General features: G+C 50.3%; 1 protein-coding gene across 1 annotated transcript; it reads left to right on the forward strand.

Moving 5' to 3' along the window:
* Window positions 1-6,883: 6,883 nt before the first annotated feature.
* On the forward strand, window positions 6,884-14,280 carry LOC124011038 (rho-related GTP-binding protein RhoG-like). The gene is made up of 3 exons (XM_046323978.1): window positions 6,884-6,964; window positions 11,574-11,735; window positions 11,832-14,280. The coding sequence occupies exons 2-3, from the start codon at window positions 11,607-11,609 to the stop codon at window positions 12,276-12,278; spliced, it is 576 nt and encodes a 191-aa protein (XP_046179934.1). The 5' UTR covers window positions 6,884-6,964; window positions 11,574-11,606; the 3' UTR covers window positions 12,279-14,280.
* Window positions 14,281-16,239: the final 1,959 nt, after the last annotated feature.

Here is a 16,239-nt window from a genome sequence, read left to right on the forward strand (position 1 = left end):
TCCCTCCCTCCCTCCACTGCTCCTCAGCTTCACTCCTTCTCCATGTCTCCATGTTCTCTCCCCCTCCTTTCACTCATCTCTTTTATTCTCCCTCCCTCCCTCCCTCCCTCGCTCCCTCCCTCCCTCCCTCCCTCCCTCCACTGCTCCTCAGCTTCACTCCTCCCTCCCTCTCCACTGCTCCTCAGGTTCACTTCTCCCTCCCTCCCTCCCTCCCTCCCTCCCTCCCTCCCTCCCTCCACTGCTCCTCAGCTTCACTCCTCCCTCCCTCCCTCCACTGCTCCTCAGCTTCACTCCTCCCTCCCTCCCTCTCTCCCTCCCTCCCTCCCTCCCGCCACTGCTCCTCAGCTTCACTCCTCCCTCCCTCCCTCCACTGCTCCTCAGCTTCACTCCTCCCTCCCTCCCTCCCTCCCTCCACTGCTCCTCAGCTTCACTCCTTCTCCATGTCTCCATGTTCTCTCCCCCTCCTTTCACTCATCTCTTTTATTCTCCCTCCCTCCCTCCCTCCCTCCCTCCCTCCCTCCCTCCCTCCCTCCCTCCCTCCATCCCTCCCTCTCTCCACTGCTCCTCAGCTTCACTCCTCTCCTCCCTCCCTCTCTCCCTCCCTCCCTCCCTCTCTCCACTGCTCCTCAGGTTCACTCCTCCCTCCCTCCCTCCCTCTCTCCACTGCTCCTCAGCTTCACTCCTCCCTCCCTCCCTCTCTCCACTGCTCCTCAGGTTCCTCCTCCCTCCCTCCCTCCCTCCCTCCCTCCACTGCTCCTCAGCTTCACTCCTCCCTCCCTCCCTCCCTCCCTCCCTCCCTCCCCTCCCTCCCTGCTCCTCAGCTTCAGCTCCTCCCTCCCTCTCCACTGCTCCTCAGGTTCACTTCTCCCTCCCTCCCTCCCTCCCTCCCTCCCTCCCTCCCTCCCTCCCTCCCTCCCTCCCTCCCTCCCTCCCTCCACTGCTCCTCAGCTTCACTCCTCCCTCCCTCCCTCCACTGCTCCTCAGCTTCCTCCTCCCTCCCTCCCTCTCTCCCTCCCTCCCTCCCTCCCGCCACTGCTCCTCAGCTTCACTCCTCCCTCCCTCCCTCCCTCCACTGCTCCTCAGCTTCACTCCTCCCTCCCTCCCTCCCTCCACTGCTCCTCAGCTTCAGGTTCTCCTCCCTCCCTCCCTCTCTCCCTCCCTCCCTCCCTCCCTCCCTCCCTCCCTCCCTCTCTCCACTGCTCCTCAGGTTCACTCCTCCCTCCCTCCCTCCCTCCCTCCCTCCCTCCCTCCCTCCCTCCCTCCCTCCCTCCCTCCCTCCACTGCTCCTCCTTCCCTCCTCCCTCCCTCTCTCCCTCCCTCCCTCCCTCTCTCCCTCCCTCCCTCCCTCCCTCCCTCCACTGCTCCTCAGCTTCACTCCTCCCTCCCTCCCTCTCCACTGCTCCTCAGGTTCACTCCTCCCTCCCTCCCTCCCTCCCTCCACTGCTCCTCAGCTTCCTCCTCCCTCCCTCCCTCTCCACTGCTCCTCAGGTTCCTCCCTCCTCCCTCCCTCCCTCCCTCCCTCCACTGCTCCTCAGCTTCACTCCTCCCTCCCTCCCTCCACTGCTCCTCCAGCTTCACTCCTCCCCCTCCCTCCCTCTCTCCCTCCCTCCCTCCCTCCCCTCCACTGCTCCTCAGCTTCCTCCTCCCTCCCTCCCTCCCTCCCTCCCTCCCTCCCTCCCTCCCTCCCTCCCTCCCTCCCTCCCTCCCTCCCTCCCTCCCTCCCTCCCTCCCTCCCTCCCTCCACTGCTCCTCAGCTTCACTCCTCCCTCTCTCCCTCCCTCCCTCCCTCCCTCCCTCCCTCCCTCCCTCCCTCCCTCCCTCCACTGCTCCTCAGCTTCCTCCTCCCTCCCTCCCTCCCTCCTCCACTGCTCCTCAGGTTCACTCCTCCCTCCCTCCCTCCCTCCCTCCCTCCCTCCCTCCTCCCTCCCTCCCTCCCTCCCTCTCTCCACTGCTCCTCAGCTTCACTCCTCTCCCCTCCCTCCCTCCCTCCCTCTCCCCTCCCTCCCTCACTGCTCCTCAGGTTCCTCCTCCCTCCCTCCCTCCCTCCCTCCACTGCTCCTCAGCTTCCTCCTCTCTCCCTCCCTCCCTCCCTCCCTCCCTCCACTGCTCCTCAGCTTCACTCCTCCCTCCCCTCTCTCCCTCCCTCCCTCCCTCCCTCCCTCCACTGCTCCTCAGGTTCCTCCTCCCTCCCTCCCTCCCTCTCTCCACTGCTCCTCAGGTTCACTCCTCCCTCCCTCCCTCCCTCCCTCTCTCCCTCCCTCCCTCTCCACTGCTCAGGTTCCTCCTCCCTCCCTCCCTCCACTGCTCCTCAGCTTCCTCCTCTCTCCCTCCCTCTCTCCCTCCCTCCCTCCCTCTCTCCACTGCTCCTCAGGTTCACTCCTCCCTCCCTCCCTCCCTCCCTCCACTGCTCCTCAGCTTCCTCCTTCTCCATGTCTCCATGTTCTCTCCCCCTCCTTTCACTCATCTCTTTTATTCTCCCCCTCCCTCCCTCCCTCCCTCCCTCCCTCCCTCCCTCCCTCCCTCCCTCCCTCCCTCCCTCCCTCCCTCCCTCTCTCCACTGCTCCTCAGGTTCACTCCTCCCTCCCTCCCTCCCTCCCTCCCTGCTCCTCAGCTTCCTCCTCCCTCCCTCCCTCTCCACTGCTCCTCAGGTTCACTCCTCCCTCCCTCCCTCCCTCCCTCCACTGCTCCTCAGCTTCACTCCTCCCTCCCTCCCTCCACTGCTCCTCAGCTTCACTCCTCCCTCCCTCCCTCTCTCCCTCCCTCCCTCCCTCCCACCACTGCTCCTCAGCTTCACTCCTCCCTCCCCTCCCTCCCTCCCCCTCCCTCCCTCCCTCCCTCCCTCCCTCCCTCCCTCCCTCCCTCCCTCCCTCCCTCCCTCCCTCCCTCCCTCCCCCTCCCTCCCTCCCTCCCTCCCTCCCTCCCCCTCCCTCCACTGCTCCTCAGCTTCCTCCTCCCTCTCTCCCTCCCTCCCTCCCTCCCTCCACTGCTCCTCAGCTTCACTCCTCCCTCCCTCCCTCCCTCCACTGCTCCTCAGGTTCACTCCTCCCTCCCTCCCCCTCCCTCCCTCCCTCCACTGCTCCTCAGCTTCACTCCTCTCCCCTCCCTCCCTCTCTCCACTGCTCCTCAGCTTCACTCCTCTCTCCTCCCTCCCTCCCTCCCTCCCTCCACTGCTCCTCAGCTTCCTCCTCCCTCCCTCCCTCCCTCCCTCCCTCCCTCCCTCCCTCCCTCCCTCCCTCCCTCCCTCCCTCCCCCTCCCTCCACTGCTCCTCAGGTTCCTCCCCCTCCCTCCCTCCCTCTCTCCACTGCTCCTCAGGTTCACTCCTCCCTCCCCCTCCCTCCCTCCCTCCACTGCTCCTCAGGTTCACTCCTCCCTCCCTCCCTCCCTCCCTCCACTGCTCCTCAGCTTCACTCCTCTCTCCCTCCCTCTCTCCCTCCCTCCCTCCCTCTCTCCACTGCTCCTCAGGTTCACTCCTCCCTCCCTCCCTCCCTCCCTCCACTGCTCCTCAGCTTCCCTCCTCCTCTCTCCTCTCCCTCTCTCCCTCCCTCCCCTCCCTCTCCACTGCTCCTCAGGTTCACTCCTCCCTCCCCTCCCTCCCTCCCTCCACTGCTCCTCAGCTTCACTCCTTCTCCATGTCTCCATGTTCTCTCCCCCTCCTTTCACTCATCTCTTTTATTCTCCCTCCCTCCCTCCCTCCCTCAGCCTAATCCCTTTATAGGGTACTGCTATTGACCAGGGTACTGTGCTACAAAGTGAAAAGGGTTCCATTTGGGACACACACATTGCTTTACCTGGATCGGTGTATAGATGGGAGATGTGATGACATCAATGAGTTTGCCAGCAGGGGCAGACTGGCCACCTGGCATTTTGAGGAAATGCTGGATGGGATGGGCCTGTCTAACTTGTTTGTTTTTTTGTACAGAAAATGAGCCGGCGTGGGGGCCACAAGGACAGAAATGGACTGGTGTGTTAAATGTTGGGGGTAATTTCCGTCCCCAGTCCACCCCTTTCCTATTCCTCTTCTGCTTGCGATGAAGAGTTACAACCTCTCTGTTACTATCTACAAACATTCATGGATTACACATTTTATGAACTGAACTGGACAGTAAGTTAAAGGTAACCAGTGAAGGCATGTTAGTGTCTGTTCTCCTCAAGAAAGCAGACAAAGTGGCTGAGACATGGTCATCATTAGCACTGCGGATGGTATCAGGAGAAAACAGATCCTTTTCGCGCTTGTTCAAGGGATCACATTTAAATAATGGTTAGGCCTGTCCTTCACCTAACCAAATGTACTGTTGTATTAAGCCTTTATTTAAACAGTCACATTGAGATTTACATCTCTTTTTCAAGGTTGCAGAAAACACACTAAAATAAAAACACAGCATGCAACAATTTGAAAGATTTTATGAAGTTACAGTTCAAATAAGGAAATCAGTCAGTTTAAATAAATTCATTAGGTCCTAATCTATGGATTTCACATGAGACTGGGAAGACAGAAAACCAGTCAGTATCTGGTGTGACCATTTGCTTCGTGCAGCTAGTCACAGGCTGTTGACTGTGGCCTGTGGAATGTTGTCCCACTCTTCAATAGCTTTTTGAGGTTGCTGGATATTGGCAGGAACTGAAACAAGCTGCTGTACACGTCAATCCAGAGCATCCCAAACATGCTCAATGGGCGACATGTCTGGTGAGTATGCAGGCCATGGAATAACCTGGAAACGTTCAGCTTCCAGGAATGGTGTACATGGGCCAGTGCATTATCATGCTGAAACATGAGGTGATGGCTGCGGATGAATGGCACAACAATTGGCCTCAGGATCACCTCACGGTATCTCTGCATTCAAACTGCCATCGATAAAATGTGATTGTGTTAACAGAGTGCCCCCACCATGGGGACATACATGCTGCTATCTCTCTGGTACAGGTGAAAACACGCTGCTATCTCTCTGGTACAGGTGAAAACACGCTGCTATCTCTCTGGTACAGGTGAAAACACGCTGCTATCTCTCTGGTACAGGTGAAAACACGCTGCTATCTCTCTGGTACAGGTGAAAACACGCTGCTATCTCTCTGGTACAGGTGAAAACACGCTGCTATCTCTCTGGTACAGGTGAAAACACGCTGCTATCTCTCTGGTACAGGTGAAAACACGCTGCTATCTCTCTGGTACAGGTGAAAACACGCTGCTATCTCTCTGGTACAGGTGAAAACACGCTGCTATCTCTCTGGTACAGGTGAAAACACGCTGCTATCTCTCTGGTACAGGTGAAAACACGCTGCTATCTCTCCGGTACAGGTGAAAACACGCTGCTATCTCTCTGGTACAGGTGAAAACACGCTGCCATCTGCCTGGTACAGGTGAAAACACGCTGCTATCTCCCTGGTACAGGTGAAAACACGCTGCCATCTCCCTGGTACAGGTGAAAACACGCTGCCATCTCTCTGGTACAGGTGAAAACACGCTGCTATCTGCCTGGTACAGGTGAAAACACGCTGCTATCTCCCTGGTACAGGTGAAAACACGCTGCCATCTGCCTGGTACAGGTGAAAACACGCTGCGATCTGCCTGGTACAGGTGAAAACACGCTGCTATCTCCCTGGTACAGGTGAAAACACGCTGCTATCTCCCTGGTACAGGTGAAAACACGCTGCCATCTCCCTGGTACAGGTGAAAACACGCTGCCATCTCTCTGGTACAGGTGAAAACACGCTGCCATCTCCCTGGTACAGGTGAAAATACGCTGCCATCTCTCTGGTACAGGTGAAAACACGCTGCTATCTCTCTGGTACAGGTGAAAACACGCTGCCATCTCCCTGGTACAGGTGAAAACACGCTGCTATCTCCCTGGTACAGGTGAAAACACGCTGCCATCTCTCTGGTACAGGTGAAAACACGTTGCTATCTCCCTGGTACAGGTGAAAACACGCTGCTATCTCCCTGGTACAGGTGAAAACACGCTGCTATCTCCCTGGTACAGGTGAAAACACGCTGCTATCTCTCTGTTACAGGTGAAAACACGCTGCCATCTCCCTGGTACAGGTGAAACCGGGATTCTTCCGTGCAAGTGGCCATCGGAGGTGAGCATCTGCCTGGTACAGATGAAACCGGGATTCATCCGTGCCAGTGGCCATCGAAGGTGAGCATCTGCCTGGTACAGATGAAAACACGCTGCCATCTGCCTGGTACAGGTGAAAACACGCTGCTATCTCTCTGGTACAGGTGAAAACACGCTGCTATCTCTCTGGTACAGGTGAAAACACGCTGCTATCTCTCTGGTACAGGTGAAAACACGCTGCCAGTGGCCATCGAAGGTGAGCATCTCCCTGCAGTCAGGTGTGTACGGAACATTTCTGGAAACTTTTATTTCAGCTCATGAAACATGGGACCAACACTTTACATGTTGCATTCCAATTGTTGTTTTTTTCTGTGTAGTTACACAATACACATAAATGGAAGTTAAAACAGTGCAAAGTGCATAAGAGAGAAAGAGATTAAAAGAGCAGGTTTATAAACACGTGCAGTCAGTGAGCAGCAGCCCTCCAATCCTGAATTTAAACTGATCATTCAGAATAAAATGATCTAATTCTGGGATTATAACCTAATGACTGGACTTGTGTTTACATTTTGGCATGGTCTGAATACTATTGCTTTAGTCATTGTTCATTTGAGCACTATGCATACCGGTATTATAAAACAATCAAATATATGTTTAATTTAACGCATGTTTAAGGTAATGAGGTAGGTCCTTTTCTGGGGGAAAATATGATTTATAGAGCGTTAGGGTTTATAATGCCATCTAGCGTCCGAATGACCTCTTAACAACTTGAAGTAAGACAAGAAGAACAACTACAACTACCATGATCCCATAACCAACGTCGTACGTTTTGGGCGTTTCCGAAAGTTCCCCGGATGAAGTTGTGATTGACTGTTACACGGCTAAAAAGTTGAGCTCTAGTCGAGAGGTGGTAAGATAAACAACACTCTTTTTAAATATAGATAATTCTTGCAAACTATTGTTTTACCTATATGCATACTAACAATGTGCTTATTGTGGCTAATAACTGCTTTAATTGTTTTTAGGAAGTCTAAACTTTGAGAAACTCCACATGCTTGCTTGCTAGCACGCTAGCTAGCTAACGTTAGGTCCTTAGCGTTCCATCTAGCTGGCTGGCTGGTATGGGTGCGCCCAAAAGTTGACGACCTAGGATACCAAATTATTGTTGTCTAACTTTCTCAGGCTTTCCATTTTATCATAGTTAAATCACTGTACTTAACTAGTACCTTGTTAATTAAAAGAAAATATTTGATAAATAATAATCATAACAAGCAACAGCCAATGCGCTGCTCATGGTTTATTCTCCGTCCCTCCTCTTTCTCCCTCCCTCACCCCCTCCTCTTTCTCCCCTCCCTCACCCCCCTCCTCTTTCTCCCCCTCCTTCCCCCTCCTCTTTCTCTCCCCTCCTTCCCTCTCTTTCTCTTCTCTTTCTCCCCCTTCCCTCTCTTTCTCCCCCTTCCCTCTCTTTCTCCCCCTTCCCTCTCTTTCTCCCCCTTCCCTCTCTTTCTCCCCCCTTCCCTCTCTTTTTCCCCCTTCCCTCTCTTTCTCCCCCTTTTCCTCTCTCCCCCTCCTTTCACTCATCTCTTTTATCCTCTCTCTCTCTCTCTCCCTCCTTCCCTCTCTCTCTCCCCCTCTTTCTCTCTCTCTCTCTCCCTCTCTTCTCTCTCTCTCTCTCTCCCTTTTCTCTCTCTCTCTCCCCTCTTTCTCTCTCTCTCTCCCCTCTTTCTCTCTCTCTCTCCCCTCTTTCGCTCTCTCTCTCCCCTCTTTCGCTCTCTCTCTCCCTCTCTTTCGCTCTCTCTCTCCCCTCTTTCGCTCTCTCTCCCCTCTCTCTCTCTCTCCCCTCTTTCGCTCTCTCTCTCCCTCTTTCGCTCTCTCTCACCCCCTCTTTCCCCCTCTCCCCACTCCTTTCCCCCTCCCCCTCCTTTCCTCTCTCTCCTTTCCTCTCTCTCTCCTTCCCTCCCTCTCTCCTCTCATTCCTGCTCTCCTTCCCTCTCTTTCTCCTTCTCTCCTTCCCTCTCCCTCTCTCCCTGCTCCTTCCCCCTCTCTCTCCCCCTCCTCTCCTCTCTCTCCTTCCGTCTCTCCTTCCCTCTTTTATCCTCTCTCTCCATCCTTCCCTGTCAAGGGGCGTTATTGGCATGGGAAACATTTGTTAACATTGCCAAAGCAAGTGAAATTGATAAACAAAAGGGAAATGAACAATAAAAAGTGAATGGTAAATATTACACTCCCACAAGATCCGAAAGAATAGAGACATTTCAAATGTCATAGTATGTCTATATGCAGTGTTGTAACGATGTTCAAATAGTTTAAGTACAAAAGGGAAAATAAATTAACATATATGGATTTACAATGGTATTTGTTCTTCATCCGGTTACCCTTTTCTTGTGGCAACAGGTCACAAATCTTGCTGCTGTGATGGCACACTGTGGTCTGTGTAATCTGAGGGAAATATGTGTCTCTATTATTGTCATACATTTGGCAGGAGGTTAGGAAGTGATTTCAGTTTCCACTTCATTTTGTGGGCAGTGTTCACATAGCACACATAGAGCCTGGTCTGTCTATGGTGGCCTCTCTCAATAGCAAGGCTATGTTCACGTAGACTGTCTTTAGAGAACCAGTTCAGCCGACGGAGACCTTTTTCAATAGCAAGGCTGTGCTGTCAATAGCCAGGCTGTGCTGTCAATAGCCAGGCTGTGCTGTCAATAGCCAGGCTGTGCTGTCAATAGCCAGGCTGTGCTGTCAATAGCCAGGCTGTGCTGTCAATAGCCAGGCTGTGCTGTCAATAGCCAGGCTGTGCTGTCAATAGCCAGGCTGTGTTGTCAATAGCAAGGCTGTGTTGTCAATAGCAAGGCTGTGTTGTCAATAGCAAGGCTGTGCTGTCAATAGCAAGGCTGTGCTGTCAATAGCAAGGCTGTACATAGTCAAGGCCTATTAATTTTTTGGGGTCACTTACAGTGGTCAGGTATTCTGCCGCTATGTACTCTCTGTTTAGGACCAAATAGCATTATAATTTGCTCAGTTTGTTTGTTGATTGTTTCCAATGTGTCAAGTATTTATCTTTTTGTTTTCTCATGATTTGGTTGGGTCTAATTGTGTTGCTGTCCTGGGGCTCTGTGTGGTGTGTTTGTGTTTGAACAGAGCCCCAGGACCAGCTTGCTTAGGGGACTTTTCTCCAGGTTCATCTCTCTGTAGGGGATAGTTTTGTTATGGAAGGTTTGGGATTATCTCTCCCCCCTTTCCTTTCCTCTCTCCACCCCCCTTTCCTCTTCCACCCCCCCTCCTCTCTCCCACCCCCCCTTTCCTCCTTCCCCCCCCTCTCCCTCTCCCCCCCCCCTTGCTGTGACTCTTATGTGGATGATGTTAAAAAATATTTGTTGGTCTGATGTGATTAATGAGGAGCATCCAGACGCTGCACTTGATGAATTTATGTAATTGCTTCTTCCAATTATTAACAAACATGCACCTGTTAATGAATAATTGGAAGAAGAACTGTTCAGGCTGTTAATTAATAACTTTTCAGGCACCACGGATTGACAAGGCATTGAAATGGTTGACAGGGATGGGCTAATATGAGGTCCCACAGTTGACAGTGCATGTCAGAGTAAAAACCAAGCCACGAGATCAAAGGACTTGTCCATAGAGCTCTGAGACAGGATTGTGTCGAGGCACAGATCTGGGGAAGGGTAGCAAAACATGTCTGCAGCATTGAAGGTCCCCGAGAACACAGTGGCCTCCATCATTTTTAAATGGAAGAAGATTGGAACCACCAAGACTCTTCCTAGAGCTGGCCACCCGGCCAATCTGAGCAGTCTGCCTACGGCGGCCTCTCTCAATAGCAAGGCCATGCTCACTGACTCTGTACATATTCAAATCTTTCCTTAATTGTGGGTCAGTCACAGTGGTCAGATATTCTGCCACTATGTACTCTCTGTTTAGGGTCAGTCACAGTGGTCAGATATTCTGCCACTATGTACTCTCTGTTTAGGGTCAGTCACAGTGGTCAGATATTCTGCCACTATGTACTCTCTGTTTAGGGTCAGTCACAGTGGCCAGGTATTCTGCCACTATGTACTCTCTGTTTAGTGCCAAATACCATTCTAGTTTGCTCAGTTTTCTTTCTCCAATTTGTCAAGTAATTATCTTTTTATTTTCTCATTATTTGGTTGGTTCTAATTGTGTTCTCTTCTCTCTCTCACGACTCTCTCTTTCTCTCCTCACGACTCTCTCTTTCTCTCCTCACGTCTCTCTTTCTCTCTCTCTCACGTCTCTCTCTTTCTCTCTCTCTCCTCACGTCCCTCTCTCTCTCTCTCTCCTCACGTCTCTCTCTTTCTCTCTCTCACGTCTCTCTCTCCTCACGTCTCTCTCTCTCTCTCCTCACGTCTCTCTCTTTCTCTCTCCTCACGTCTCTCTCTTTCTCTCTCCTCACGTCTCTCTCTCTCTCTCTCTCACGACTCTCTCTCTCTCTCCTCACGACTCTCTTTCTCTCTCTCCTCATGACTCTCTTCTCTCTCTCCTCACGACTCTCTTTCTCTCTCTCCTCACGACTCTCTTTCTCTCTCTCCTCACGACTCTCTTTCTCTCTCCTCACTTCTCTCTCTCTCTCTCTCTCTCTCTCTCTCTCTCTCCTCTCTCTCTCTCTCTCCTCTCCTCTCCTCTCTCTCTCTCTCCTCTCCTCTCCTCTCTCTCTCTCCTCTCTCTCCTCTCCTCTCTCTCTCTCTCCTCTCTCTCTCTCTCTCTCTCTCTCTCTCTCTCTCTCTCTCTCTCTCTCTCTCTCTCTCTCTCTCTCTCTCTCTCTCTCTCTCTCTCTCTCTCTCTCTCTCTCTCTCTCTCTCTCTCTCTCTCTCACTTCTCTCTCTCTCACTTCTCTCTCTCTCTCCTCTCTCTCTCTCTCTCTCCTTCACTCACTTCTCTCTCTCTCTCTCTCTCTCTCCTCACTCTCTCTCTCTCTCTCTTCTCTCTCTCTCTCACTTCTCTCTCTCTCTCTCTCTCTCCTCTCTCTCTCTCTCCTCACTTCTCTCTCTCTCTCTCTCTCTCTCTCTCTCCTCTCTCTCTCTCTCTCTCACTTCTCTCTCTCTCTCTCTCTCTCTCCTCACTTCTCTCTCTCTCTCTCCTCACTTCTCTCTCTCTCTCTCTCTCTCTCTCTCTCTCTCTCCTCACTTCTCTCTCTCTCCTCACTTCTCTCTCTCTCCTCACTTCTCTCTCTCTCTCTCTCACTTCTCTCTCTCTCTCTCTCTCTCTCTCTCTCTCTCTCTCTCTCTCTCTCTCTCTCTCTCTCTCTCTCTCTCTCTCTCTCTCTCTCTCTCTCTCTCTCTCCTCTTCTCTCTCTCTCTCTCACTCTCTCTCTCTCTCTCTCCTCTCTCTCTCTCTCTCTCTCTTCTCTCTCTCTCTCTCTCTCTCTCTCTCCTCTCTCTCTCTCTCTCTCTCTTCACTTCTCTCTCTCTTCACTTCTCTCTCCTCACTTCTCTCTCTCTCTCCCCCCACCTCTCTCTCCTCTCCCCCTCTCTCTCTCCTCTCCCCAGGTTCTGCAGCCCGTGTGTTCTAAGGAAGGCAAAATGCAGACCATGAAGTGTGTAGTGGTGGGGGACGGTGCTGTGGGTAAAACATGCCTCCTCATCTCCTACACCACCAATGCTTTCCCAGAGGAGTACATCCCCACCGTGTTCGACAACTACAGCGCCCAGGTTCACCTGTGTTTTCCTCTGTCTGTGTGTTCGTCTGCCTGTGTGTGTTTTTTACAGCTGGGTTTTTACATATCTGTGTGTGTGTGTGTGTCGCAGATGACGGTAGATGGTCGCAGCATCAGCCTCAACCTGTGGGACACAGCCGGACAAGAGGAGTACGACCGCCTCCGTACTCTGTCCTACCCCCAATCCAACGTCTTCGTCATCTGTTTCTCCATCGGGAGTCCTTCCTCCCACGCCAACGTCTGCCACAAGTGGTACCCGGAGGTGTCTCACCACTGCCCCAGCGTGCCCATCCTCCTAGTGGGGACCAAGAGGGACCTGAGGAGTGATGGGGACACGGTGAAGAGGCTGAAGGAGCAGGGTTTAGCTCCCACCACACAGCAACAGGGGAACAGCATGGCTAAGCAGATAGGAGCGGTGAAGTACATGGAGTGCTCTGCTCTGACGCAGGAAGGGGTCAGGGAAGTGTTCAGCGAGGCAGTACGGGCCGTGTTGTATCCCGTTACCAAAAAGAATGCCAAGAAGTGTGTACTGTTGTAATGAAATGGGTTGGTGACTGGGACTAAGGGAGGCACACGGCTGGAGAGAGTGAGGAGAAAAGACTGGAGAGAGACTGACGGGGAGCTAGTTTGAGTTTGTTGGAGGAGATGGACTCAGGCCCCTCTGCCTGTAAAGACTCTTGATTCAGCTCACTTCTCTCCTTCCTCCAGTATCCTCAAAATCAAATCAGGACCTCAAAGCCAGTTCCTTCTTACTCTCTAATCAGGGAAAAGCTTTAGACCTGGGACACCAGGTGGGAGAGCAATTCATAATCAGGCAGAACTGAAAGCCAGTTGTAGTCTGGACCTCGTAGGGTCAGAGTTGAAAACCCTGGCTCTATTATTTTCCTCTCTGCAGTGTTTAATCCACTTCTCATTGTATCACCAAAGTGACTATGCCAACAGAACTGCAGGGGAGAATATAGTCTTTCTCTCCCCAGGATGCTCAAACTCCTATTAATGTTATCTATTGATATCACTTGATTTGTAGCAATGTTCGAAAAGATGCTTCTGCCTTAGCTAATACAATCGGTGTAAAAGATGCTTCTGCCTTAGCTAATACAATCGGTCTATTTTGTTTTGTGCAATCCCTTTTTAAGATGTTCCATAATGACAGATCCCCAACCTGATAGAGCTGGAGAGACGAGCTTTAGTATAAAGATATCCACTCCCTCCATCACAGCCTATCCAGTCAGCTATTCAGGATACCCATCGAGTACTGTTGAAACCACACCTGGAAATAGGTTTTGGGCATCTTGATTTGTGCAGCTCTCTGCTTTAGCTAGGTGTCCAGTTTGCCTTCTTAATTCACCTTCAAATGACCCTAAACCTTCTTAATTTACCTCCAAATGACCCTAAACCTTCTTAATTTACCTCCAAATGACCCTAAACCTTCTTAATTTACCTCCAAATGACCCTAAACCTTCTTAATTTACCTCCAAATGACCCTAAACCTTCTTAATTTACCTCCAAATGACCCTAAACCTTCTTAATTTACCTCCAAATGACCCTAAACCTTCTTAATTTACCTCCAAATGACCCTAAACCTTCTTAATTTACCTCCAAATGACCCTAAACCTTCTTAATTTACCTCCAAATCACCCTAAACCTTCTTAATTTACCTCCAAATCACCCTAAACCTTCTTAATTGACCTCCAAATGACCCTAAACGTTCTTAATTGACCTCCAAATCACCCTAAACCTTAATTTACCTACAAATCACCCTAAACCTTAATTTACCTACAAATCACCCTAAACCTTAATTTACCTACAAATGGACATTAGCCTAATCCAATTATGATGCAAGGGCCAAATCAACGGGGTTGTGGGCAGACATTTTAAAATCAATGAATCGAATGGTTGGATGACTGTTGTGAGTTTTTATGATTAATGCTGACAGGAATGATGGAACGACAGAGATATCAGATTGTTGGTTCCGGTTATTTATGCAAATGACATTATGTGCCTTATTGTATTATATTTGATTTTTAAATTTTATCTACCTTTTTTTAAATCTAGATGTACATGCATTAGATCCCAAAATGATTGTATTAGAAATATGTTGTGTGTGTGTGTGTGTGTGTGTGTGTGTGTGTGTGTGTGTGTGTGTGTGTGTGTGTGTGTGTGTGTGTGTGTGTACACTAGTCTCTGGGAATAACTCAACATTACGTCCTCTCAGAAGAACCAAAGCTTCTTTCAGAAGGTGAAACGAACCTTTTGATTTGACACGATGTTTCCTCCCTCTCGGAAGCGGATGTAGAGCTGACATCAGAGAGGTGGTGTGGGTGTTGTGGTGTCAACTTGTGTTCACAGCCTTCAGCGTTTGCCACTAGAATGTGATTTATGCTACAGCCTATACGATGCTGGTAAATGGGCGGTGGGGTTTACAGGCTGTGTGATAACTGACAACGGCAGCAGGAAGTAGGGCTCAGATTCCAGTAACTGTACATTATTTAGGCTTGTCTTTTTATTTCTGCATCTTTTTATTAAATGAATGAACCGTGGGTTTTTATAGTCTGGAAAGGATATCATACTGAAAATGTACAGGGCCAAACCTTCTGAAGATCTATGTGCATCATTCCCTGGGGTGGCAGGGTGGCCTAGTGGTTAGAGCGTTGGACTAGTAACCAGAAGGTTGTGAGTTCAAACCCCCGAGCTGACAAGGTACAAATCTGTCGTTCTGCCCCTGAACAGGCAGTTAACCCACTGTTCCCAGGCCGTCATTGAAAATAAGAATGTGTTCTTAACTGACTTGCCTGGTTAAATAAAGGTAAAATTAAAATAAAATAAAAAATTCTCTAATGCATTACATAAGTAATCAGGGTGTCATATGGGACTTAGTGTATGAAAGCCTCATTCTTTTTTTTTATTCAAAAAAATATTTTTAAATCAATTTATTCAGGTGATCAGCTGTTAGTTTGAATGTAAACTTAACCAAAACCAGTCATGGGACTGCTCTTCTAGGTAAGGAGAGAGATGCAAATGGTTATTTATTGGGAGAACCATGCTATTCCACCTCTCAAGTTGCAGAGGGAGTTTGCTTCATTCTGTCAAGAGAAGTGAGGTGGAGGTCCTTCAGGGCTTTGTGGAAACAGATGTGTTAGTTTGACAGATCACTGTGTTGTGTAGAGGATTGAATGAAAGCGTGTGTCTGTCAGTGGAACTCCTGTCACCATGTCCTGATTTCACTCTCTGAACATGCTGTTAAACATCACACACCTGGGGCCTTTCCATCTTACAGCTGTGTGTGTGTGTGTGTCTGTGTGTGTGTGTGTGTGTGTGTGTGTGTGTGTGTGTGTGTGTGTGTTTTCCCCAAATTCCAGAGGACCCAAAAGGTGTGTGTTTTGGGTGTTGCCATGGCACTACACAGTTGATTAAAATAATCAAAGCTGGATGATTAGTTGGTTATTTGAATCAACTGTGTATTGCCATGGCAACACCCCGGGGGGGGGGGGACTCCATTTTTTTATACACTGGGAACTAGTTTTAGAATTTGTGTAATTATATATAAAAGTGTATTTGTATAAATGAACTAACAATGAGATTATTTTTAACTATGCCAAATACAATTCTTCTAGTGAAATAGTGACGTGCTATTCCCTGTGGCGTTCTCTGCTTCTGCAGATGGGGAGCTTGTGGGTGACAAAACGCATCACGGCAAGAAGACAACATAGCAAGGCTACACAGCATGGGGAGGCAGGTAGCCTAGTGGTTAGAGCGTTGGACTAGTATGACACAGTAGACCTAGAACACAACTCTAAGCACCAGGTCATGACACAGTAGACCTAGAACACAACTCTAAGCACCAGGTCGTGACACAGTAGACCTAGAACACAGTAGACCAAGAACACAACTCTAAGCATCAGGTCATGATACAGTAGACCTAGAACACAGTAGGCCTAGAACACAGTAGACCTAGAACACAACTCTAAGCACCAGGTCATGACACAGTAGACCTAGAACACAACTCTTAAGCATCAGGTCATGACACAGTAGACCTAGAACACAACTCTAAGCACCAGGTTATGACACAGTAGACCTAGAACACAACTCTAAGCACCAGGTCATGACACAGTAGACCTAGAACACAACTCTAAGCACCAGGTTGTGACACAGTAGACCTAGAACACAGTAGACCTAGAACACAACTCTAAGCACCAGGTTATGACACAGTAGACCTAGAACACAACTCTAAGCATCAGGTTATGACACAGTAGACCTAGAACACAGTAGACCTAGAACACAACTCTAAGCACCAGGTTATGACACAGTAGACCTAGAACACAACTCTAAGCACCAGGTTATGACACAGTAGACCTAGAACACAGTAGACCTAGAACACAACTCTTAAGCACCAGGTTATGACACAGTAGACCTAGAACACAGTAGACCTAGAGCACAACTCTAAGCATCAGGTTATGACACAGTAGACCTAGAACACAGTAGACCTAGAACACAACTCT

Source organism: Oncorhynchus gorbuscha, linkage group LG23 (genome assembly GCF_021184085.1).
Source record: "Oncorhynchus gorbuscha isolate QuinsamMale2020 ecotype Even-year linkage group LG23, OgorEven_v1.0, whole genome shotgun sequence".
Lineage (NCBI taxonomy): Eukaryota > Metazoa > Chordata > Actinopteri > Salmoniformes > Salmonidae > Oncorhynchus > Oncorhynchus gorbuscha.

Bases quoted from the DNA above. Each gene is read 5' to 3' on its own strand.
- LOC124011038 (XM_046323978.1), top strand. From the start codon at position 11,607: ATGCAGACCATGAAGTGTGTAGTGGTGGGGGACGGTGCTGTGGGTAAA. The intron at 11,736-11,831 runs GTTCACCTGTGT...TGTGTGTCGCAG, and splicing joins TCGACAACTACAGCGCCCAG to ATGACGGTAGATGGTCGCAG.